Source organism: Hippopotamus amphibius, chromosome 9, assembly GCF_030028045.1.
Source record: "Hippopotamus amphibius kiboko isolate mHipAmp2 chromosome 9, mHipAmp2.hap2, whole genome shotgun sequence".
In the NCBI taxonomy this organism is placed as follows: Eukaryota; Metazoa; Chordata; class Mammalia; order Artiodactyla; family Hippopotamidae; genus Hippopotamus; species Hippopotamus amphibius.
Window position 1 is genome coordinate 141,407,739 of NC_080194.1, and position 27,041 is coordinate 141,434,779.

The 27,041-nt window shown below is 41.1% G+C and overlaps 2 protein-coding genes across 2 annotated transcripts in view; one reads left to right on the plus strand and one right to left on the minus strand.

Moving 5' to 3' along the window:
* Positions 1–27,041, minus strand: part of SDK1 (sidekick cell adhesion molecule 1) — a 793,009-nt gene that overhangs the window by 376,869 nt on the left and 389,099 nt on the right. The gene's annotated exons all lie outside the window — the stretch shown is intronic.
* Positions 23,999–25,059, plus strand: LOC130861340 (eukaryotic translation initiation factor 2 subunit 2-like). The gene has a single exon (XM_057750136.1). The coding sequence runs from the start codon at positions 24,079–24,081 to the stop codon at positions 25,057–25,059; it is 981 nt and encodes a 326-aa protein (XP_057606119.1). The 5' UTR covers positions 23,999–24,078.

Below are 27,041 nucleotides of genomic sequence, written 5' to 3' on the forward strand. Positions count from 1 at the left end.
ACAGATTGGAGGAGACTAAGAAGACAGGACGACTGAACGCAACGTGGGACCCTGAATGGGATCCTAGAGCAGGAAAGTGACATTAGGAAAAACAAGTGAAATACAGATAAAGCCTAAAGTTCAGATTATTTTTTTTAAAGAGAATAAACAATTGATACACATAAAACAATATGGATGTGTCATATGCATTATGATACGTGAAAAAAGCCAGAGCAAAAAGGTCCACACTGTGTATATCCATTCATATGACATTTTGGAAAAGGCAAGACCGTAGGGTCAGAAGATGGATGAGTGGTTGCCTGGGGTCGGGGCGAGGGAGGGACTGGTTGCAAAGGGAAAACACAAGGACGTCTGGAGGTGACGTTCTCTATCTTGATCGCAGTGTTGGTGATCAGACTGTAGAGTGAATTTTACTATATACAAATTAAAATATAAATTAAAAAATATCCCAATAGGCTTCTTAATTTAAAATTTCCCACTTAAGGATACTCAGTTCACACATTGCTAGATAAATTCCTCAGTACAAACTGAGAGACCGAATATACAGACAGACGATGTCCGACAACAGAACTCTGACCCACGTGAGACGCCTGGGGAGACAAGCCAGGCCCCCAGAGAGCCCGCGCCTCGGTCACTGATGGCCCCCACACCCCTCCCAGCTCAGGACCAGACTCCAGCTGCCCCGGCCACGGCCTCCAGTCAGGGCCCACCCGCAGCCCTCTCTTCCTTCCCTGTGAAGTTCTCACTCCTCAGCCTGCCTTTGAGTCTCTGCCAAAAGCAAGGCTCCCTCGCTAAAGCCAGCACTGAATCAATAGCCTCTGTTTGTTCTCCTTTGCTTTTCATTTATTTCCACAGAAGCAAACCCACTTTATAAAACAAAGCCTTATCAGAAATTAGATAAAACATTGCCCAAGTGCTGTGTTATCAGTAATGTAAGAAGCTCTGGGCGTAACAAATGAACAGTAGAATGGAAGCTGCTGCAGGCTCCCTGTGCTGCTAGGCTCTTTCAGAATCACCAAAGCCCTTCTGAACTCCCTGTATCCCTCCGACGCCACCATCGCTGCACACTAGCTGTTCAGGGGACCAGGTACAATCTTGTCAAATGAGACTTTCTTTCATCATGTCTGAATTAGTCACTGAGTATTGTTACCACTGACAAGGGATTTTTCTTTTCTTTTCTTTTCTTTTTTTTTCTTGGTTACTCAGAAACCAGGTCCTGCTATGATTCCAGTCAGCAATCCTGGAAGGACTTCCTGGGATAGAAGGAGACAGGAAGGAAGGAGGGGCCTTAGGAAACGCAAGGGAAGAGGGGCAGATAAGAAGAGAACTGGCGTCTTCATAAAAGATAACTTTTCTTTGCAGGATACAGTAGAGTTAGTAATGGAATGCCTCCGAGGACCGATAAAATGATTGCACTCCGCAATCTAACATTTTAATGTTTCCTATAAAAGTGTTTTCTTTCTTACCACCTGTAATAGCTTGCCAAGCTATTTGAATTTCAGGAAAAATATTATATAGGCTAAATTAGCTGGTGTAAAATTAAATTATTCTGACAGAACAACACCAAGCAAAATTTGATGAAGGAATTAATAAATTAAGAAGCCTTCTTAAAAATGCAAGATTCAATTATAACTTAAATAAATCCTTGGGGTGTGAACCAAGACAATTGTGTTAAAAAGTAACATGAATTTCTCAGAAAAAGAACTTCAGTTTGGCTGAATAAAAACTCTCTCCAAGGGCCAACTTCATTAGCCAGCATAACATCCAAGCCTTTGGAGTGACCGGCTAATTTAAAACGTCCTTTACAACCATTTCCATACGGCCGAGTCATTTATATTTACGGTTTGGGCAGAAGTCTTGAGTGGAAAGCCGAGAGCGATGCCCAGAAATACCAGGTCTCTTTTGGAAAGAGTGTCCTCATCAAATCATTAATTTTTTTGCATTTTACTTTCCTTCAAACTTTTATTTTATAGGTGATGCTGAATTCTCAACAACATATTTTATTAAATATAGTAAAGAGAAAAAAAAAAGGACAATAAATACCCAAGGGCCCTGTTCTAGCTACTTTAAAGCATGTCTTTTTAAAATGCTTTATTCGCAGATCACAGCCTCGTTCAGCCCGCAAACGCCACGTCACCAACTTATGAACGTCAGCTCGTGCATGTCATTGATGAGAACGCCGCCCGTAGTCAGGCTCCTCAGACTCCCTGTGACAGACACGTCCACAGGATGGCCACTCACCCTCAACGCCCAGCCCTCCAGAGCCGGCTGTGGTAGCCTGCAAGAACAGTCCTGCCTGGGGCCACTGCAACTTGCCCGCATTCATGCCCACTTTCTCTCTTGCAAAAGGGCTTGCATGTCTCCTCCCTTGCTATAAAAATACCTTAAATGGCACTAACGTATTCCTTATTTCTCTAATACTGATGGTGATTATTTTTTTCCTTTTTATTGAAGATGTTTTACTATAATGAATTATGGTTTGAACAGTCAAAGTTTCTAGGAGCATTCAGAAACCAAATTCACAAGATGACAGAGAGTCTGGATTTTTTTATTTCCATAAATTCAGATTATAAAAGTAGTTAAGAAATCACTATGAAATTAATATTGAAATTCTAATATTTCTAGACACAGTAATTCATAAGCTTGATATCATAACTAGTTTATAAATCACCATATCTGGAACTTTTGCCCCAGACCTTCTAATTCTCTCCATTTTTGATCATGACCCCTGACACCTTATTGATCTGAAAGCAACAGAATTCAAAGACTCCTTGGGAGTTCAGTGCCTCTCCTTTTATTTGGCTAGAGAACTAGTAGCATCAATGTTGTCTACCCTTTTAGACTGGCGGGGGCGGGGCGGTGCTAGGAACCGCAATTAGGGAAAGCCAGAATTTAAAGCTGAGATGATAACAGAAGCGAGATAGAAAACAATTGTTGGGACTTACAGCAAAGAGAAGAGACTCACTACTTATTTACAGGTTATAAATCTGACTTTTTATACATTATTTCCCAATCAGGTTCTGGCCTTGGAAGATGGCTCTCATGATTCATAATAATAAAGATGCAAAGAAGGAAATGGCTTCACAGAGTTTTAAGAACCGGGGACGAGAGGAAAAGAGCACACCACACAGTCAGCCCTCCACAACTGCTGGTTCCACAGTCGAGGATTCAATCAACTGTGGACCAAAATATTCAGAAGAAAAAAAAATCCAGAAAGTTCCAAAAAGCAAAACTTGAATTTGCCACATACTGGCAATTATTTCCACAGCATTTACACTGGATTTACAACTATTTACATAGCACTTATACTGTGTTAGGTATTATAAGTGATCCAGAGATGATTTAAAGCATAAGAGAGGATTCCTGTAAGTTATGTGCATATGTTATACCATTTTATGTAAGGGGCTTGAGCATCCTTGGATTCTGGTATCTGTGTGGTGAGGGATAGGTTAGGGAGTGGGTTCTGGAGCAAATCCACTGTGGATACTGAAGGATGACTCCAGTCCCAGACGATATAAATGCATGCTAGGATTCTAAAATCAAAACAATTTCTATAAATGTTTCTGAAGGCATCTCCCAGCATGTTTTTGATTTCTTAAACAGAGTCACACTTTGACCAAGAATTTAAAACTTCTTTGAATGCTCAGTAACAAAGTTTCTCCATGACTCTTGTTTTCTCAACTTGTTTGCATTTAATTCTATTAGAATCCTAAGGTCAAATGACATTAAAAGTATTGGGAGCTCTTGCAGAATAGTAATTATGTATCAAAGTGAAGGCATGGAAACTGTGATGTTCAGGAAACTATTTAAATGAATGGAAATCAAAAGAAAAGGGTCTTTGAAGTCCTAAACATGCATTAAGATTAAAATAATTGATCTAATAAATTCATTACATAGATAGTAGTCCTTAATAACAGTGAATAAGAGCTTATGGAAGACAAGCTAACAGAGTCAATTTCAGCCTCAACCATCAGGTTGGGCAAGATGAAAACAAAAATTGTGATATATGTTCAATCGTGCATGCAGAGACTTAGAAAGCGTTTATTAGCTAACTTTCTCCCCAAAGACTGTTTTGAAATGTAAATCATAGAAGGTAAAAGAAATACTTTTTTCCACTGGTAGAGAGCTCATTTCATCCTCTGCTCACCAGAAACATGCCTCACATGAAATACTATCTTTAGTCTCTAGCCCATCATTCGTGATGTTTTTAAAAATTAGACATAACCACACAAATTTCGCAACTTAACCAGGAAAGGAAATGGAAGCAGAAAACAATTTTCCCAGGGCTTGCAAAAGACAGGGGTCCTCAGAGGAAACTTAGGAGGAGAGCTGTGTGGAGCCCAAGCCCAGCACTGGGTAAGGCCACTTCAGGGGCCATAGTCAATGTCCTGCCTCGGACCCCTTCCCAGCGCCTGTCAGCTGTGTCTGAACAGAGCTCAGCACTGCCAGCAAGGAAATGCTAAATAATTCCATGTGAGAAAAAGGACCTTTCAAGAGGAAGTCTGTATGGCTATCAGAGAACCATCACTAGCTGAGATTCAGGCCTTTGGGAATAGTTCCCCTGGGTAACTAATGACTGAACAGCACCCAGGCTTTCAGGGACCTGACCACACTCCCTGCCCCCTCATCTCCCTGCCTCGCAGTCTCCTTGTAGCCAGCGTCTCTGGTCCTGCTCTCGTGCTTTGTTTGCTACATGCAGCGTCTTGCGCTGAGCCACTGTGCAGCAGCAAGGAATTATGAACGAAGGCACTGACTTCAAGGTTTATGGGACAGGAAGTAATAAGGGACATCATCCGAGTTTTACAGCTCTCTTATTCGACACCTTGAGAACTATCAGATCTTCAGGAGACTGAGGTGCACAGGAAAACCACTGGCTGAAATTTAAGTTCCACGTTAGTGAGAATCTAAATGTCCTGTAACATCAGAAGCCAAGCCCTGAGGGAGGGGCCCGCAGCCTTCCTCTGGGACCACAGCTGCCAGGTGGAGGCTCAGGCATTGCTGTGGGTGGCAGGCCTGGAAGGAAATGCAGATTCTCAGAAGGGGAAGGCTCTGCACACGTAGGTACGTGAGATTATTACACAAAGAAGGGCAGCCTTGACATGTGTCTCTTCAGCTCTGCTGTCATCACCATACTCAGGCCTCTTCCCACATCTTAAGCAGAAAAAAGTACGGAAGAGAAAGGTGTGAACAGATGGCAAAAACTGAAATCTTTTATCCCGTATGACTCTACGGAGTATCTTTTATTTCACTAGTATTTGTTTATAGACAGCATTACATATAAATTATATATTTAAATACTTTCATATTTGTTGATCTGACACGTGGTAGTAGATGTCAAAATTAAGTGGACTGCCTTACTTTTCACTTGTCTGCAATGCAATTAACACCTCTTCCACATTCCTTGTCCAACTAATCACTTGAATCAAGCACCTTCTTTTAGAGACGGCTGTAAGATCTTACTAAATCTCTGGTCCTCCTTGGCAATGATAAACTGATACTGTGAAGTGATTTTTAACTGAAGCAGTCAAAATAACCATATATTCTGAGAGTAAAACATTTTTGCCAATTTTGTTACTAACTTAGTCAATTTTGTGGTAGGCAAATAAATCACGTCTTGGTCCCTAAACGCACATTACCAGAGTCTGTAAGCCCGCGTGAGCTTGATAGTAAAAAGTGTGAAAAACGCCTGGATGCTAACAAGAACGCAAGTTAAGCTCATGGACGCTGGTGTGCAGAGGGAGAGGCGGGGCTTGCTTTCTTTTTTGTCTCTCCCGTATCGTACGGACTTGGTGCACAGGCACCTGCATGGCTGCGACTTCGCACCAGGATAGCTGCAGCCTTGGCAGCTGCAGGGAGGACAATGGGAGACTGGGACTCTGCCCAGCGCATGGGCCAAAGAGGAACGTCATCCCCCCACTCCTGGCCCGGCAAGGAGGGAAGAAAGACACAAGGTCCCTTCTCTCCTCCTGAGCCAGGGTTTAGCTGTGAGCAAGCAGGGCAGGGGAAAGGACTTTGCTTTCTTTTCTTATTTGAGTTTAAGAGGTGGTGCTCCCCTTACCCCACCTTAATGCATCCATCTATTAGACCATCTGATCAGATTCTGGGGGCATGAAATAGGGAGAATATGACCGGCCAAAATATTCTCGTCACCAGTATGTTTTCATCTATACGTGGCTTGATTTTTTTGTTTCCTGCCATACTGAGACTTATTTTACACCAGAGTGTTATTATTATTAATGAATTTCTGTAGAACAGAAAAAAAGTCTAGATATGACAAATCATATATACCCAAACAATAGTGATACTGTGGATATTACTGAAAATAAAGGCACACAGGAGCTGAGCGTCCAAGTTTATGTAAAGTAATTATATAGCTGCACTAAGTACATTTGAATTTTTAAGATTTGTTTTTGCTCTCAGTCAAATAAAACAGAGATGAGATTTAATTCACCCTATGCCATCCTATGGTAACAAAACCAGAACTTTTACAGCTCGATACATGAAGCATGAAGAAACTGAACATGTATTAGAATTTCTGAAGCAATTGCCCAAGGCTAGCTGGTTTCAGTTTCTCTCCCAGATCCATATGTTTGAATAATATATTTCAATAAAAAACGCTGAAGCTTCAGGGTCCTTAGAGGAAAAGTGCACACTGAAGATCTCAAAGGGACAGAGCCAGCATTAGCCCCGACTCCGTCCCATTTAACGGGTATTTGCCATATCATGTCCTGAGCCTATTTTAATATATATAGACTTTTCATTTAAATGTTCCAAGATAAAACTGAATCTATTTTTCTGAAAGAATACATGTTTTTTCCTAAGTAAATGGAAACACCTATTCATTTTAGAGAATTTAGAAAATACAGGAGAATACGAAAAGCACCCTTCATCCCACCACACGGAAAACCACTGGAGTAACAATTTGGAGTAATTTCTCAGTTTCTACGTGGGTATACATACAATTTTTCTTTTTCAAAATTAAGATTAAACTGTACATGCTGTTTTGTGCCCCAGTTTTTATAATTTCATGTCATATCATTAAACACTGTATCATTATGTCACTAAAATTATATTATTTAATATTAATGATTGCATAGCTAATAACGATACACAGTGTAATATAGTGGTGGTATACAACATAACTATGAGACACTTATATTGTTTCATAAATTATATAATTTAGTATTGAACTATCATTGTCTTCTGTGGGAACATTATTTTTCCTGTCACTTTCCTGGTTCAAACCTTAAACTGCCTGTGAGGTCTGGTGCTGCTTCCCTCCCTACCTTACCAGCGTCAGCATGAGCTCCTCTCCTGTGTTCTGTTGCACCCTCTTGGTCTCTTGTACGGGTTCTGCTGGCCTTCACACCCGCCACTCCCCCATCCTCTTCTCCCTGACGCCTTCACCACTTTCCCAGGGAAAGCTTCCCATTCACCATCCCCGCCTCCCGCCCCCAGCATACAAGCACCCACCCCAGTCCTGGTGAAATCCTCCAGTGAAAGGCACTCATCTCTCTAGATCTTCCTCTCTGAACACTAGTGATTACTTTCAATTGTTCTCTTACTATTGCTATTTTATTTATCATCTTTAGAATTTGAGTTTTATTTCGTCAACATGCCACCTGTATCTTCCAGGAATGTGACTGAAATTGCATTAAGTCACATTGATCTGTGAATCAATTCAGAGAGAAACGGTGTGTTCCCATTCAGGAAAGAGGTATGACTGATCATCACATGGTCAAGGTATTATTTACATTCGTTTGTAAAGTTTCGGTTTGTCTCATAGAGGTCTTCCACACTTCTTGTTATATTTGTTCCAGATATTGTGTTGTTTTGAAAATTTCTTTCCATGATGTTTTCTATATGGTTACTGCTAATTATATAGGAAAGCTATCTGGAAAAACTTTTAAATTGTGAAATACACACACAGAAGAGCATATGAAACAGAACTAAATAGTCATATAAACTATCACCTAGATCAAAATACAGAGCTGTGGATCCTTCCCCCGGTGCTCCCTCGCAGTCATCACCTGTCTTCACACCACAGTGAACAGCTACCACCTACGTGTTCACCTCTACACACCACAATTCAGGTTGTCTATACTTCGAACTTCGTAAAAATGGAATTATACAGTAATCATTCTAAGATACTGATTTTTCACATTACGAGTACAAAAAGCAAAATATTTTACATTTATTTATTCCCTCTATAATGCTCTTCCTTCCTTTATGTAGATCAGAGTTTCTGACCTATATCATTTTCCTTCTCTCTGAAGAGCTCCTTTTAACATTTCTTGCCAGGCAGGTCTACTGGCAACACGTTCTTCAGTTTTTGGCTGAGAAAGTCTTTCTCCTTCACTTTTTCTCCTTCAGTTTTCAAGTGTAATTTTTACTGGATACAAAATTCTAGATCGGTGGGTTTTTTATTTAGTGCTTTAAATATTTCATCCCACTCTCCCCTTGCTTCCGTGATTTCCAGCAAGAAGTTTAATGTATTTCTTATTCTAGTTTCCTGCTAAGCAAGGTGTCTTCCCTACTCTTTTTTTCCCAGATTTTTTCAGTCTTTGGTTTTCTGCAGTTTGAAATCTGCCTAGTAGTAGATTTCTGGAATTTATCCTCACTGGTGTTCTAAGAGTTTTCTGGAACAGCAGTGTGGTGTTTGTAGTTAATTTTGGAGAATTCTCAGTCATGATTACTTCAATTGTTTCTTCTTTTCTGTCTTCTCCTTCTCACATTCTCATTATGCATATGTTACATCGTTTGTAGTTGTCCCATACTTCTTGAATATTCTGTTCCATTTTTTTCATTGTTTTTTCTCCTGACATTTCAGTCTGGAAAGTTTCTATTGACATATTTTCAAGCTCACTGATGCATTTTTTGTCCATGTCCAGACTACTAATGAGCCCATCAAAGACATTCTTTTTTCCTTTTTACAAATTTTTTTCCTCCTATTCCCTTTGATTCTTTCTTGGAGTTTCCATCTCTCTGATTATATTATCCATCTGCTGTTGCAGACTGTCTTCTTTTTTTTCATTAGAGCCCTTAACATATCAATCATAGTTATTTTAAAGTCCCTATCTGATAATTCCAAAATCAGTGTCATACCTGATTCTGGTTCTGATGCTCAATTCGACTCTTCAGACTCTGATTTTTCTTTCCTTTTGGCATGCCTTGTAATTTTTTTTTTAAACCAGGCACGACGTGTGGGGTAACAGAAACTGATGTTAGCTGGCATTCAGTGTGACGTTTATGTTAGTTTGGCTAGAAGCTGGGCTGTTTAATGTTTGCTGTAGCTGCAGGTGCCAGAAACTTCAGTTCCCTTGTTGTTGGTTTATCTTCCTCCCCTGTTGTCTTTGGGTTTCCCTAAGAGCTCCTCCTTAAATAGCCTGTGTCCTGCAGCCCTCTCAGTTGCCATCCACTATTATAATACTGGCGCCCTACTGACATGGTGGTAGGGTGTTTGGGAGGGAAAACATTCTATAATCTTATGATTAAATCTTAGTTTTTTCAGTGGGCCTGAATCCTTAGGCTGAGACCTTCAGAAGCATATCTTGGCCAATTTTCCTTCCCTTAGATGAGACAGGAAGGCTAGAGGGGGCTAGAGCTGGCCAACTGCCCCGTTCTCACGTCTGATGAGGTTTCTTTGCAATTATCCTACTTTTTTGAGTTCACTGAGCATGCTGGATGGATAGGTTATTATTCTTCAATAAACTTGGGATGGTTTCAGCCACTGTTTCCTCAAGCACGTTTTCTGCTCCCTTCTCTCTCTCCCTGGTATCCCCATTATGCATATGCAGGTGTGTTTCGTGGTGACCCACATCTCTCTGAGCTCTCTTCACGTCCTTCATTCTTTATTCTCTCTGTTCCTCAGCTTGCACAACCCTACCAAGAGAGTTTCAAGTTTGCTTATTCCTTTTTCCTGCCAGCTCAAATCTACTGTTCAGTTTTTAATTTAAATTATTACACGCTTCAACTTCAGAGCTTCCATTTGGTTCTTGTTTATAACTTCTGTTTATCGACATTCTCTATGCAACATTTTCATCATACCTTCCTTTACTCCTGTACTCATGGTTTCCATTAGTTCTAAGAATATATTTCTAATAGCTACTTTGAGACTCTTCCTGATAAATCTGACATCTGGTCCCTCTCAGAAGCAGCTTCTGTTGCTTCCTCCCCGCGCCCCTCTAGTGTACGGCTCATACTTTCCTGTTTCTTATCATGCCTCATAATTTCCTTCTGGAAGCTGGGCATATGTTGCGGCAACTCTGGGTATTGTTTCCTCCGACTATGGAACTTCTTACTGTTATTTGCTTGTCTGTTTATCGACTGGCTGGGTTATTTTAGTAAAGAGTATTTCTCCTCCAGAATGTTAAGCCTCAGACCTTGCTCTTTGGCTGTGTTCACAGCCATGTGACACGTGGTTTTGGTACGGTCTCTTCATGTTTTTCCCTGAACATGCCCAGCTGTTAAACTCTACTAACTGCCACTAATTGCTCTACTGTTTTCAATAATGCCCTGAGGCATAAGTTGTTCTACAAGTGAATGAAATCAAATTCTGCCTCCTTTGAAGGAATGGTTTTTGAGGCCAGTGTTTGATACTTGTTCTGACCTCAAGAGCCTCCCCCCAACCCCGCCCCAAGGCAAAAATCTTTGAGCCAGGGCTCTGGAGCTGTGGATGGGGACGAGGCAAGTTTCTCTGAGTGTCACACCCCACCTGCCACCTCTAGGAGCTGAGCTCTGTGTTGGGAGGCAGGATAGAAGCCTGAGGTCCTCTCAGCTTTCCTCTCTTGGCCTGGAACCACTGCCTCATGAGCTGAAGCAAAGGTGGCCAGGACCCCAGTATTCTTCCCATACTGAATCCAAGGCAGAGTGTCCCATCCACAAGCATAGGCTAGGTGGAAGAAGGGAGCCTCCACCTCTCTACTGCAGTTACTGGAGCTGACACTCAGCAACAGGTAGTTGAGGCAGGATGAGAAACACTGATGCTTCCTCACAGGAAGAAAGCCCTTCCCCAGGGAGTTGTAGGCAAAAGGAACCCTGTTCTAGGCTGAGGGAATCTGGAATGGAGTCTCTACCTTGCTAAGCTGGGAAGTAGGATGAAGAAGCAATCTTGATTCAAATTCCACACTCTCTCACCTTTCTTACTGAATTTTTATAGATTTCCTTGAATAGACGTTTCTTTATTTTTCCCTTGCATTTATGAGCATTTCTAGAAACTTTACATTTTTTAAAAAAATAATTTTATCAGTTTCACTGGGGAGAAGGTCAGTGGAGCTGAGCTCTTCATATTGTGATGTTACAAGCTGATATCCTCTGATTTTTTAATATCTAATTTTTGACTAGTTGCCCTTACTGACTTCTCTTACAGGTGGTAATAACATTAATAAGAGAAAATATTTATACATTACTTTTAGGTCAAATTATATGACATTGCCAATATCCAGCCATTTTGATCTATAAAAATAGCTATTTCATATAATTTAACCTATTATATGTTGAGTATAGTTCTAAATGCTTTACATATATTATTTTCTTTAATCCTCACAACAATTCAGTGAGGTAGCTACTACTACATTCCTATTCTACAGATGAGGAGAACCTTGACAGAGAAATTAAGTAATTTGCTAAAAGAATGACATCTAGTACACAGTGGAGCTAAGATTCAAACCCACACAGCCAGGCTTCAGAGTACACGTTTTTAATCACCACAACATAAGAACTTCCAAATTAAAAGTTTTCAACCATTTACTTTGGATTTTTCTGAAAAGACAAAATCATCATTTACAAACAATGATATGTTTTTTCTTTTCTCTTTTCTTTTCCAGTAGTGTTATTACTACTTATCATGTCTAATTACATTGGCTAGAAATTTTAAAACAAAGAGGGCATATTAAAACCGGTGAAAACTGAATAAAGTGTGTAGTCTAGTTAACAGTATTGCACGAACATCAGTTTCTTGGCGTTGATATTTTACTGCAGTTACACAAGACGTCACCACGGAAGAAGCTGGACTCTGGATTATTTCTGCAACTTCTTGTGAGTCTATGACTGTTTCAAAATAAGTAGTAGTGACAAAAGCAGATATCGTCATCTTATTCTGGACATTAACAGTAATGCTTTAGGATTTTACTAATAGCATAACTTTGGTTTAAGATATATATTATTTATGTACCTAAAGAGTACTATTCCAACAAAACAGAGGAACAGAGCTGAGAGATGTCAGGATACCACAGGATCTTCACTGAAGTTAATTTGATATAATTTATACACTGGATAAAAATTCCCAAGGTTATGTTTAGCAATGGCATGGAACTTCATAGCAAAGAGTAGATCAATGATTTATTAAAAAATTTCACTTTTAAGACAACAGTAAAGCTAACCGACAATCATAATAAGAAGGCTTATTACCTAACTTGACACCTGAGACTACTTCCTCGTCACTGGTTGCTATTGAAGCATACAAGGGGATTTAATCTTCATGAAGAGAAAAGAATATAACCACCAAAAAGAAACAGAGTCTTCATTTTATTTATACCATTAGTTCATTTAGCAGACATCAGGTGCCTATTAACTGTTTGGCAGATGAAGCCCATGCCCAAATGAGACTTACGTTCTAATGAGGTAGACACTGGAGACAAACACAGGGACACGTAGTAACAAGTGCTACGAAGAAAATCAAAGCAGGGAAGGTAAGGGGGTTAGCAGCAATCAGAGAAAGAAAGGGGACCTATTTTGGATCAGGAGGAACTTTCTGAGGGGACGACATTTGAGAAGACAACTGAATTAAGTGAGGGACCAAGCCGTGGAAAAATTTGGAACAGCACTCAAAGCAGACAAACAGTAAGAAGGACCCTGAGGCAGGAACAAATTAGGAGGCCACTGCAATAAACAAGGTGAGAGATGGCAGTGACTGGAGACATCCAGGGGGATGATTCTGGATGCAAGTTACAGAATATTTGAATAAAGGCATTGAATGAATAGTTTTATTGCCATTGTTTCACTAACCACACAGAATAATAAATGGGGAGAAGCTGCCTCCAGGGTTGGTGCTGTGGCTGAACAAGGTCACCATCCGGGAGACGCATCTTATGATCCACTCGCAGCTGCAGATGGCTCCTAAGTTATGGCCACTATAGTCCCAGGCATCGCACCTTCATACGACAACATCCAAGCAGGAAGGTTTCCTTACCATGCCGTGGTCTTCGTCTGTTTATATGACACACAACGGTGATATATCCACTCTTCTTCCTCCTCCTCCATCTAACTACAATGACTAGTACATACCTAGCACTAAGCACATTCCTGGTGCATGGTAATTGTTTCTTAAATGTTAACTATTATAACTGTTTATAGTTGAGGTTATGTTGAGGTATTAGGGTATTATGTATCCCAGCACATCTGTTCTAGTAAAATAAAGCAAGACGGGAAGGTGTGAGTGTTTTAAGAAGGCTTCCACCTTCTCTGGGGCTGCTTGGCCCCCTCCATTAATTAAATAAATTAAAAGGTCAACTCTAATTGCTCTGATAATTCCAGCTCTGTAAACAGAAGGCCATAAAAGGAAAGAGGTGGAGGGAATGTGGCAGGGAAAGGGCTGAATGTTTACAGAGTTCAGAGAGTCCTGAGAGGAGTCCCAGTTGGTCAGGTGTGCTGGCTACGGAGGCTGAGTCAAAACTCACCCGGAAGGCCAGACAACCTCCAGCTCCAAATGTACCTGCTGTTACCTCCAGGCATAAACTTAACAAAGGACCGGCCACTTTAAAACTATCCCACACAGGAGTTCCGCCCTCACCTCTATATTGAGGCTTTCCCCCTCTATGTGTCTAAGTACTCCTCTCCTATTCAAGGCACCCAGGACTTTTCTCATTCTTAAATACAGCCTTTCCTGACACAAGCCATGTGCACTGATGTGGGAAAATCCTGTACAATCAAATCTATGCCTTTCAGTAAGTAAAAGTCATGTCATACCAAAGCTCAATACAAATTACTAATGTTGATGAAGATGAATCATCCTGTAGAAAACCCATCTCAATTTAATACATACAGTTTGCTGCTATTTTTTTGTTTGTTTGCAACACACTTTTTTCTAGAATATTTCTCCGGGTATGTCTTCCCATTAACCAATCCCTGTGAACTCTGATTAAAAGGGCATTGATCTTTTATGTCATGAACTTTGACAAATACAAAAGAGATTGCAAAGGAAAGAAGAGAAAGAGAGAAGAAAAGGAGTGGGAAAAAGGGAGGGTCAGAAGATTTAATGAAACCAGGTATATGAAAACATAATTAAAACTGCCCACAAATTACTGTTCTGTCCCTTTTAGTTCAAGTGCTAATTCTGAAATCATTATAAATACAGCATACACATAAATGCACTAGAGTTTAGGTATACAAACTACAACTCAAGAAAATCGATGGGGTATGGGGTCTGGATACTGGTTGGCTCTCTAAGTCAATAGCTGTATATACATAGACCTTTGGAAAGTCATTTACTATATGCTTTCTGGTTTACACGGTAGTAAAATTAAAATGATCAAGCATGTCAATCCCAATAGTTCATCTCTTTCTTTGATGAGTTAGTTATACAGTGACATGGGATAAATGGGATTCTTTTTTTTTTTTCTTTTTTTTTTTCCAATTGTGGCATGTGAACTCTTATTTGCAGCATATGGGATCTAGTTCCCTGACCAGAGATTGAACCTGGGCCCACTGCACTGGGAGCACAGAGTCTTAGCCACTGGACCACCAAGGAAGTCCAGGATAAATGGGACTGTAAATGTAAATGTTAGGACTTCTAGCTTAAGAGCTTCATGTAATTTGCATAAATCTGCATGCTGAGTTCAAAAAGGCACAAATCTGTAATATTAAAGTTAATTAGGGCAAACTACTATTTAATATAAATCCAATATTCAAGAATAACACAGATGAAATACAGAGTAGTTTTTAAAAAACAGTTGTTTTAATCATTTCCTGATTAGGATCGCTAAAATAAGCTCCACACACCTATGGCACTGCCAGTGGGGTGCACAAGGCCCACACAGCCCACTGCAGGAGAGCGGGGGTGGGGGGTGCTAAGAGGAAGAGCCTCCCAGGAGCTGCACACTTCTGCTCAGAGCTCCAGAGATGCAGATGGGCTGACAGGGTCTTCCTAGAGTTCTGGTTGCTCTAGGACTCTGACTGGATAAACTCAAAATACTGCAGACAGTCCCATAGCTGGTGGGGGTTGGACTGTCCCAGAAACTCTGTCACGCCTTCCTCAGCGACTCAGCAAGTACGTAGGACATCCACGTGGGGTGTAGGAGGGGGCAGGGTGGGGTGGGTGTTCAAGGAGATGTGACCAGACCAGCCAGTGTTCTTCCATAAGCCATGTTCCACTCTGGGAGATCTGCGGAGCCGCACAGGCACGCGAACCACAAGGTCAGTCCCTGACAGCTTTTCTACACAAAGCTCCTCTCCCCCCACCCCCACTCCACCATGTCCACATCTGATTGAACTACAGGATGTCACCTGAGGAGAGAAGCACCTCTGGAATGGCAGAGTAAAAACCTCAGAAATTCAACTCCTCCATGAAATCAATTGAGAACACTGGCAAAAATTATAATGCCAACTTTTTCAGAATTCTGGGAATCAATCAGAGGCTTGCAACAATCCAAGGAGTGTTTATTAAAGAAAAAGAGACGACTCTTGTTAAGAGCAGCAAACTTTGGGTGTTCTAACTTGGCCCGTGCCCACATCCCTCTCCTCGATTCCAAAGGATTCTTGAAAACCAACGGCCTTGCAACTACAGTAGTCATGAAAACCAAGTCATCTTGGAGCCACTAGGTGGGATAAAATTGTTACTATTTGGTCTGTCAAGAAACTCCCTTGAAAAGCTTCATTCCTGGTATCTGCCTTTATCTGACCTGACTCAGAGCTCACTCTGTGATGAAAGGCATGATAAAAACACTCAACAAAGTAGGAAAGAAGGAAACTGCCCCAACATATTAAAGGCCATGTATGAAAAGTCTACAGTTAACATCATGCCTAGTGGTGACAGACTGAAAGCTTTTCCTCTACAACCAGGAACAGGACAAGGATGCCCACATTAGCCACTTCTATTCAACACAGTATTGGAAGTCCTAGCCAGAGTGATCAGGTAAGAAAAAGAAACAAAAGGCATCCAAACAGAAAAAAAAAGAAGTAAAATGATCTCTATTTGCAAACATAATCTCATATGTAAAAAACCTTAAAGATTCCAAAAATAAATCTGTTAGAACTAATAAACAAATCCAGCAAGGTTGCAAAGAAAATCAACACACGAAAATCTGTTGCATTTCTACACACTAACAATGAACAATCTAAAAAAGAAATTAAGAAAACAATTCCATTTAAAATAGCATCAAGAAAGAATAAAATACTTAGGAGTAAACAATTAAGGAGGTGAGAGACTTCTTCACTGAAAACTACAAAATACTGCTAAAAGAAATTAAAGAAGACACAAATAAATAGAAAGATATCCCATGTTCATGGATTAGAGGACTTATTATTATGATGTTAATACTACCCAAAGTGATCTACAGATTTAATGCAATCACTATCAAAATCCGAATGCTATTTTTGCAGAAACAGAAAAATTCATCCTAAAATTCATATGGAATCTCACTGCATCTCAAATAGTAAAAACAATCTTGAAAAGGAGAAATGAAGTTGGAGGTCTCACTTCCTGATTTCAAAACTTATTACAAAACTACAATAATCAAAACAGTATGGTACTGGCATAAAGACAGACAGATATATACATATATATACACCAGTGGAATATATATATGTGTATATATATGTATATATATGTATACACCAGTGGAATATAAAAGAGGGCCCAGAAATAAACTTTTTCATATATAATCAATGATTTTAGACAAGGGTGCCAAGACCTTTCAATAGGGAAAGGACAGTGTTTTCAACAAATGGTGTTGGGAAAACTAGATACCCACATGCAAAAGAATGAAAATTGGACCCTCACCTCATACCACATAAGAAATTAACTCAAAATGGACCTAAGACCGTAATGTAAGACCTAAAACTGTAAAAATCTTAGAAGAAATAGAAGAAATGCCTCATGAAACTGGATTTAGTAATGATTTCTTATATCTGACACAAGAAGCACAGGCAAAAATAGTGAAAATAGATAAACTGGCCTACATCAATACTAAAAACCTCTGTGCACCAAAGGATACAATGAACAGAGTGAAAAGGCAACCCAAAGAATGGGAAAAATATTTGCAAATTTATATTTGATATGGGGTTAATATTCAGAATATATAAATAACTCCTTCAACTTAACAGCAAAAAAATCAAATAACCCAATTTAAAAATGGGCAAAGGATTTGAACAGACATGTCTCCAAAGAAGATATACAAATGGCCAACAATATATGAAAAGATGCTCAACATCACTAATCATTTGGGAAATGCAAATCAGAAACACAATGAGATCACTTCACACCTAGCAGAAAGGCTGCTATCAAAAAAAACAGAAAATAACAAGTGTTGATGATGCTGTGAAGAAACTGGAACCCTTGTACACTGTAGATGAGAATGTAAAATGGTGTGGCAATTAGGGAAAACAGTATGGCAATGCCTCAAAAATTAAAAGTTGAATTACCATATGACCCCAAAATACAGGTATATACCCAAAAAACCTGAAAGCAAGATCTTGAAGAAATATTTTTACACTCATGTTCAGAGCAGCATTTTCACAGTAGCCCAAAGGTGGAAGAAACCCAGGTACCCACTGACCGACAAACAGATAAACAAAATGTAGTATATACATACAATGGGATATTATTCACCTTTAAAAAAGGAAGGAAACTATAACACATGCTAGTACATTGATGAAACTTTAGAATATTACACCAAGTGAAATAAGCCAGTCACAAAAAGGCAAATACTATATGATTCCACTTATATAAGGTACCCAGGGTAGTCAAATTCGTAGAGACAGAAAATAGAATGGTGGGTGCCAGGGTTGAGGGGAGTGGAAACAGGTAGTTGTCTAACAGGTACTAAGTTTCAGTTTTGCAAGACAAAACAGTTCTGGAGACTGGATACCCAACAATGTGAACTTTTACACTTAAAAATAGTTAAGATGGTAAATTTTATGTTATGTGGTTTTTACCACAATTAAAAATAAAAAATAAATGAAAAAGAAACAAGAGCTGATATTGACTGAAAGAAATGAATGAAGCAAATTTATAGAGAGATGCAAAGAGAAAAGAGAGAAAAATCTAGAGGTTTCTGATTCCAAGCTCTCCTGAGTCCCAGCTGGATTCCTGCCCTGTGACTTCAAAGATATCTCAATAAAATACCTCAATAGTCTAATTACAAAGTCTTCATTGGGCTTAAACCAGCTTGAGTGTGTGTCATGCAACTACCAGAGTCTTAGCCAACATGCACACAAAAAGGAGAGTGAGGGACACAGTCACTAAGACACATGGCTTACTTCATAATTCTGCCAAGAGCTTACTATATGCTGAACTTGCAAAATTAAGAATACGGGGCATGGAAAATATTGTCCTCCCCACCTCCCACAAGAAGACTTATCCTAAAGATATTATAATTTGTTCTGAAGAGAGAGGCTATTCAACTAAAAACCTATGCAGTAGGAGATGAAGTGGCTTAGATATACACCAGCCACACTCTTAACAAATGTCCCATACATCTCAAAAATATTTTGGCCTCCAGCCTTTGCTATTTACATCCACTTCCTCCAACTGGAAAAGAACTGGTGTTTAATTAACTGCTATTTCATTTGATCAAGTTTTGGAAGGGAAACATTATTTAAGCTGCAAATGGTAGCTAATCTCAGATAATATCTTTAGCTGAAATGTTTAGCCCTCTTACTAAATTACTAACTTAATACTTAAGGAGAAGCTTGCTTATGGACAAATTCCAAAATGTATGTCTACTCGAGTATCATTTTTAACATCACCTACAGGTGAGTCAAAGTCTGAGTACAGATTTCATAGCCTGTGATTACAGTGGCCAGATGCATCTCCTCATGCTGATCTGTGTAGAGAGAAGCCCTGCATCCCTTTGACCTGGCTACGCCGAGGCAGGTGTCATTAGCCTGCAGGTCACAGCACGCAGGTGTCCTCCCTCCGCTGCTTACACGGCACCCATCGTGCATTAAGACCTCTGCTCCAGGAGCAGTAGAGCATCGAACGACACAACTACATTTATGAACAACTGTAGCTAAATATCAGCACGATACCATAGGTGAGGGAAGAGAGCTATTGCTCCTTAACTCCAGTTACCTGCCATGAAGATGAGATGGCATCTCACTGGGAGCCTGGGCAAGAGGAAGGAGCTTTCGGTAAGGGCACAGCCAAGGCTTGTGGCAGGTATGGACCAACAGTTCCCAGAATGGATTCTCAGGGCAGTTTTATCAGAAACACTTTGGAGCCTTTTGGAAAGTAAACTCTTGGGGCCACTCCTGGGAGATCCTGGGTTAGTAGCTCAGGGCTGGGACTCCAGATCAAGTGCCCTGGGTGATTCCGACGTGCACGCAGAGTTGAGAGACACCTGTCCTGAGAACAGTCACTACAGGCTGTGAGAATCAGGATGGAAAAAACCTCTCACAGGGAAGGCTAGTGACATGACAGGCCTCTGAAATGCCTCAGAGAGAAGTCACTTCCAATCCCCGCTGTGCCTTCCTTCGTCCCTTCCTGTCTGAGTACCTTATGGACTGGTCACTTCACTGCTAGTCACTGTACTAGGGGCTGAGGAGTCACAGGAGACAGACGCAGCTTTAGGAACTCACAGGTGAACGCAGGTGAGCACAGGTCTTAGGTAGATTAAAGGGGCAGGAGCTAGAGAAGGCACCCAGGAAGGCCTGCCATCTGCAGTCACTCACTGCTCAGCGCTTGGACCACCAGGGTAGGGAAACTGAGACCCTCCAGCTCTGGAGGGAAGACCCAGTGAATCGAATTAAAGCAAAGAGGGAGTTTCTATTACTTGTAGTTTCTACCTATCAATCACAAAAAATAACTCATAAGAGAGCCTCTCCTGAATGAAATACTGTAATTTACAATGGCTGTCTAACTGCACACATTTAGAAATCTTCCCAAAGTAGTAACTATTTTCATGTCATCCTGTTAATGTTCTTCAAGTGAAGTATCTTCTTGGAAACTAGATTTGATTCAAGTGGCCCTATTGAAAGACACAAGGCGATAAACTCACGTATCTCTCAAACACCCCACACGCCACGCAGGAGTTGCTCTTGGTCATGTACACCCCCTTTTCAAGAAAGTTGCCGAACTCTTTTCTGCTCATCACTGAACTGCCTAATGTCTGTTTTATTAATTGCAAGAAACCCCACCGAGCTCCAGGGATGGATTTGCTCGCGAATGTGCAGACAAATGACCAAAATGCCCGCCGGGAACCCCTGAGATTATCTGCTAGAAACCAGGTTGCCTCCCTACACTCCAGGAAAATGTCCAATCAAGATAAACTCATTCCCCATGCAAGTAAGGATGGACACTTTAAGAAAAGGTGAATAGCACGTGGAGATGCACTAATCCCCACACCTACCCTCCAGTGACATGTAAACCTTGAACTGCCTGGTGAGCGCTGCCTTGTGTTTACCACAGCAGCTATGGGGCCTGAACTGAAGGTTTCCCATCCCACCCCCACCCCCCACCATTAGATTCCATGTCACTGAATGTGTTCCTAGACAATCTGTGCCTCAATTAATCAAATAAAAAGACACACTGCAAAGACTAATTCGTGTTTGCCACTCAGTCTCTTTGAATGCATCCCATGGAGAAAGCAGAGAAATGTGTTGCCAAAAAGAAAATAAAAGCATAATTATTAGCACTGAACAAAAGGAAATACACGAATAGAAACCGTTAAGACTGAGAAGGGACCGATGGCAGTCCTGTAAATACGAACTGTAGAAAGTAAACACTTAGTGTATAAAGTTTCAGAAAAATCTTCCCTGTCTTTTCTTGGAATTTTAGAAAGTTCCACTTTATTCTATCTAAATAAGCTCCAAATAATACGGCAGTCTCTCCTGACAAAGTGCAAAAATGTGTTCTTATTATTCCTATATGTTTATAAATACTTCTATATTCATTTGGTCATAACAATTGAAATCCAGCGGTTTCACGCCCTACTGACAAACTCTCACATGGCTGGAGTTTCCTACTTCACTCTTCTGCACCATCTACTCCAAAGAGAGAGAGAGAGAAAGAGAGAGAGAGAGAGAGAGAGAAAGCCAACTGGAGCTTTATGTAGTCACTGCTAACAGACACTCCTTCCTTCATCATTTTATCTTAAAATTAAAATTACCATGGGGATTCCATTCTGTTTCTTCTTAAATCTACACACTTCTTTTATTTAGTTCCTCTGAGTATGCTGTGTGAGAGCAGTATTTGTATTCTGGGGTTTCTACCATCATCACGTATCTGACAGAATGACTCAGAGATAGAAAAATTATCTACTAAAAATGTCTAGTCAAGATGACTGCCGAGGTGGATCTCAACCACAAAGTAGACTAAAATACATGACGTGTTAAGCTCCAAAGCAGCAATACCAAACATAAAAGAATATGCAGGAGAAAAGCCATTTTGACACCTGGTAGCAGTCAACTGGCCTACTTGTACGTCACCAGCTTGGGTATAGTGATGGCATCACTGGCCCCATATCCGCCTCCTGGTATGCACTTTCTGGAGTAATGTCCTCCCACACTGACTCTGAGCTTGGCTGCATGACCTGTTTGAAAGTGGTTCTATAGGAAACATACTGCAAGCAGCAGCTTGAAAAAGCACTTGTGAATTTCTTTCTCTCCTGGACACGCTGCTGGGAAAACATGCCCCTTGAGCCTTACAGAAGGACGCTAGTGACATGTGGGAGAGAAATGAGGCCCCTATCTGAGGTCACCCCTGACCAGGCGCTCCCAGTCATTCCCCACCTGTGACCATGGATACATAAGCAAGCCCAGACCAGTAGAACCACCTAGCCAATCCACAGACTTGTGAGAAATCATCAAAAGTTACTCTTTGAAACCACTAAGTCTGGAGGTGGTCTGTCACACAGCAATAGCTAACTGATACACTACTTGACAGAAACGTAGAGAGTATGAACTGAGAACCAAAATCATCAAAATAAAAGCTGTCTTGAGGTTCACCTAAGACCTTAAGCCTGATGCTGTATTTCAAAGACTGATGGCAGACATGAGAAGGCCTCCAGTTTGGGAGCCAAAGCGAAATCTTCACGGCCAGAGTTTGGTAGGGTACAGCTGCCAGAACAGCTGATTATACTTCCTCTCCCTCCCCTCCACCTCTTACTACATCTGAGGCTCTTCCAATTGGCTGCCTCTTGATCTGTTTGCTTTAGCTAGTTTCCTGGAAGGAATGTGGACCTTAATTTTGTAAGAAAAAAAAATGATCTAAGATCTGGAACCTGAGCCACAAGTCTTGCATGCCTTTGGCTTCCTTCCCAGAGAAAAAGGCCATTTGTCACCTCATCCTCTCAGACCTGCTGCCAGGACTCTTACTCTTCTGATGGGCTCTTCCCACTGGCACCAGTCCTCTCGCTGCCTTCCTCGAATCGCCTCATTCATGTCTCTATTACCTTCTACCCTCCTGTCATTTCACAATCTGCTCTTTGAAAAAATGGACACAGACAGTCCCAGAAGATTCAGAGTCTTGGCAAGAGCCTCTCCTATCCACTGGCTTCATTCCAGGGCTCCTACTCTCACTGGGGCTAGAGAAAGCAGCCTGGTGCCTCAGCTGTCAGAGTCCTTCACTGATAGGTGGTAAGGCAGGAAAAGTCCGGCAGAGCACCCCCATCATTAGCAGACAGTTAATGAGCAGCCACTGTATAGCTTACAGTTATCTAAGCCACTCTTAACAAGGGCTAAGATATCCCTCCTCTCTCCCAGGCTCACTGCTCGTTCAGCTCCAGACGTGAGGATTCTCCAGGTCATCTCCGTCTTCACGATGGTTCCCCATGATCTTCCCCCTTTGAGGACAAAGGCTTCCTTTCAGGACCATAAAATTCATCTGCACACAAGCACTAACTGGGGACTGAATAAACAACGGGTCTCACACAGACACACAGGTATTGTTGTTTTTCACGTGTTGACAACAGAGATTATGGTAAATATCTTACTAACCCACAGACACTGTGTGAGTGAGTGTGAATGTGTGTGCCAGCACTATTACGCATTTTCTCCATTACTGAATAATGAGGTCAACAATTGTGTGAGACTCCTTGAAAATTCTGGTCATTAAAAAAGGTCTTCATATTTAGACAGGCTGAGTGGAAACCACTGTTCTAGAGGTCATTCTAGAACATTCTCAAAGGCTTATTTGTACGTAGACCTAGGGTCACAGACATTCTCTGGGGTTACTTAACATCTTTCAGACCAAACCAAATATACAATATGTCTCAGGGTCTAGGGAGAGGTGCCCCAGACAAGAACTGAAGGCAGCACAGAAAATTATGTGAGTTTCTCAACCCTGGCACTGCTGACATTGTGGGTAACATAGCTCTTTGCTGGGGGGGAGGAGGGGTTGTTTGTGCATTGCCGGGTGTTTAGTAGCATCCCTGGCTTCACCCACAAGATGTCGGTAGCACCCCTCCACCCACTTGTAACAACCATAAATGTCCCCAGACATTGTTGGGTACCTCCTAAGGGACAGACTCCTCCCCTGACCTTGGAACCACTAATCGAGGCCAACGTGAGCATCTAAAGGCAGAGCTAGAGTGAACACTTCCAACATCAAGCCATTAAACTGTTCCTTTGTGAAAGTCTATTTTCATTTGGGCTAATGAACAATTTCACACCTGAATACATAAATGTTAAATTTTGCTTCTAAATTGAAAACAAAATAGTAAAGGATTTACTAAGATAAAAAACACTAATTTCAGTGGACCTTACACCCAAACTTTCATTAATACCCAAAGCAGTGATGCCTTGTTAAAATAAGTGCAAACAGGCGGTGGTGGGAGAGGTGTCGGCAGCAGCAGCGCTGAAGCCGGGGCCTGGGGCTGACCCATCAGACTCTCCGTCCATGCCAAGCCCACTCGAGCCGCAGCCATGTCCGGGAACGAGATGATTTTTGATCCTACTATGAGCAAGAAGAAAAAGAAGAAGAAGCCTTTTATGTTAGATGAGGAAGCAGATGCCCAGACAGAAGAAACCCAGCCCTCAGAAACAAAAGAAGTGGAGCCAGAGCCAAGTGAGGACAAAGATGTAGAAGCCAATGAAGAGGACAGTAGGAAAAAAGATGCTTCTGATGATCTAGATGACTTGAACTTCTTTAATCAGAAGAAAAAGAAGAAAAAGACAAAAAAGATATTTGATATTGATAAAGCTGAAGGTATAAAGGACCTTAAGATTGAAAGTGATGTTCAAGAACCAGCTGAACCAGAGGATGACCTTGACATTATGCTTGGCAATAAAAAGAAGAAAAAGAAGACTGTCAAGTTCCCAGAGGAGGATGAAATACTAGAGAAAGATGAAGCTTTAGAAGATGAAGACAGCAAAAAAGATGATGGTATCTCATTCAGTAACCAGACAGGCCCTGCTTGGGCAGGCTCAGAAAGAGATTACACATATGAGGAGCTACTGAATCGAGTGTTCAACATCATGAGGGAAAAGAACCCAGATATGGTTGCTGGAGAGAAAAGGAAGTTTGTCATGAAACCTCCACAGGTTGTCCGAGTAGGAACCAAGAAAACTTCTTTTGTCAATTTTACAGATATCTGTAAACTATTACATCAGCCCAAACATCTCCTTGCATCTTTATTGGCTGAATTGGGTACAGGTGGTTCTATAGATGGTAATAATCAACTTGCAATTAAAGGAAGATTCCAACAGAAACAGACAGAAAATGTTTTGAGAAGATACATCAAGGTATATGTCACCTGTCACATATGCCAATCACCGGACACAATCCTGCAAAAGGACACCCGACTCTATCGCTTACAGTGTGAATCTTGTCATTCTCGATGCGCTGTTACCAGCATCAAAACTGGCTTCCAGGCTGTTACCGGCACAGCTCTGTGCCAAAGCTAACTGATTTGCTAATCACCACTGATTTTACAAAGTGTGTTGTGGAGATTTGGCTGCACAGGTTTACCATCACAGTGGACATACCACTGTATTAAAAACAAGATCGAAAAGCTGCCAAGTTCTTTGGCGTGTGGCTGGTTGGTCTGAAATTCTTGCAAGATTCCGTTGCTCGAGCTGTGACATACTCACTGCCCACTTTAACAACCGTCAGAGAAACATGATGGGGTGAGGTGACGCTTTTTTAACATCGTTCATAGACTTCTGTAAAATGCAAGATAAATTAAAGTTATTATAACAGCAAAAAAAAAAAAGAAGTGCAAAGACCACTCAGGCAGGGACAGTGATGCCATGAGGCTGAACTGAGCTGTCAAGTGGGAGCCGTGCCGTCAGCAGCTCACCCCAAAGGCTGAGGTCGTGACGTCCGGGGCACTGTATAATCTCCCTCAAGTCATTTCCCTTCACAATTTTTATTTTTTCTTTTTTAATTTTTATTGGAGTATAGTTGCTGTCTCTTCATAATTTTTAAATCAAAATTTTATGTATATCTTACTGACACTAATTACTGAATGTATTCATTTTGGTGCGAACTTGTGGTGGTTTTACATTTAGCATTTCTTCTATAAGCTATAAGGACTTTTGTTGTTTCCATTTAGAATGCCTGTTTTGCGGGTATGAGGGATCAAGAATACTCAGTCCTTCATGCCCAGGCGGAACTAGGAATAACAGAATATGACACGCAGTGGAGAAAGAAGAAGAGATTTAGGAACACATTCCTGAGAGCCCAGCTCTGTGCTAACGCTTGGAAGTTACAGAAGACACAAAATACATGGTCTCTGACTGAAAGTTAATATAGGGGAAATTTTTCAGATAAAATAAGAGTGAACACCAGAGGCTAAGAATAATTAAAAGCTCAGAGCTGTGGGGAGAGGGATTCCAGGGAGGTCAGCCTTTATGGCAGACAGAGCTACATCGTGTACCCTGCCAGCTGGCAAAGGTAGGCGAACACCCCAGCAAAGTGACAGATCCAGGATTTGTCTGGAAACAGTGTCTTCCTCTCAAGTATGTATTTTCACTCTTAGAAACCTTCACTGGAGTTTGATGACTCATGACTATGTGGTCTCCTCGCCCCTCACCTCAGCGTCACCAGACCCTTCTTCACTGTTGACCACAAAGTCCTTCTTAGAGGAGCTCTGAGGTCTTACCCACGTATAAAAGACAAACTATAATTATGATATACTATGGAACTGTAGTTGGGTCGCTCAGCTAAGAAGTGGTGAGCACTTCTCACCTTCCTTCCTAGTGCAGTTCTCAATAAATAAGTCTTATCTCAAATAATTAGCTTATGGTCTAATAATCCACAAGACTGGTCAGATTCAAGGGAAGATATCTAGAAGGTGAATCCTGAGTAGCCTCTGCAAGCTAGGCAGAATTAAAATAGAAGTAGTATGGAAAGGGGAGAAAAGATTAACTTTCCAATGGAGAAACCTGAAAACACACCCCAGCCAAGTGAACAGGTCAATATCAACAGGGACGGATCATGTTGATAGCGTGTACCCTTGATATGCTGTGATGAGAATGGCACTTTAGCTCTGTGGTCCTCCTCCCAAAACTCCTAACCCTCGTTTAACGATGAGAAAACTATCAGGAAAACCCAAATTGAAGGAAAATCTACAAAATATCTACCAGCACTCCTTCCCAAAACTGTCAAGTTCATCACAAACAAGGAAAGTCTAAGAAACTGTCACAGACAGCGGAAGCCTAAAGGAGACATGGATGGTGACTAAGTGTAATGTGGGACCCTGGATGAGGTCCTGGGTCAGAAAAGAGATATTAAGGAAATCTGAATAAGGTATGGACTTCGGTTAATACGTTTCAGTCTTGATGAATCATTTTTAACTGCTGTCCTTGGCAAAAAAAGGAGGATGGGTAGGGCAGAACCAGCCTTATGCGAGCACAGAAATTATGCAGCGGCTTCTCTGTGCCTG

What these genes read in the sequence shown, in the direction of transcription:
- LOC130861340 (XM_057750136.1), top strand. Translation starts at nt 24,079, where the DNA reads ATGTCCGGGAACGAGATGATTTTTGATCCTACTATGAGCAAGAAGAAA.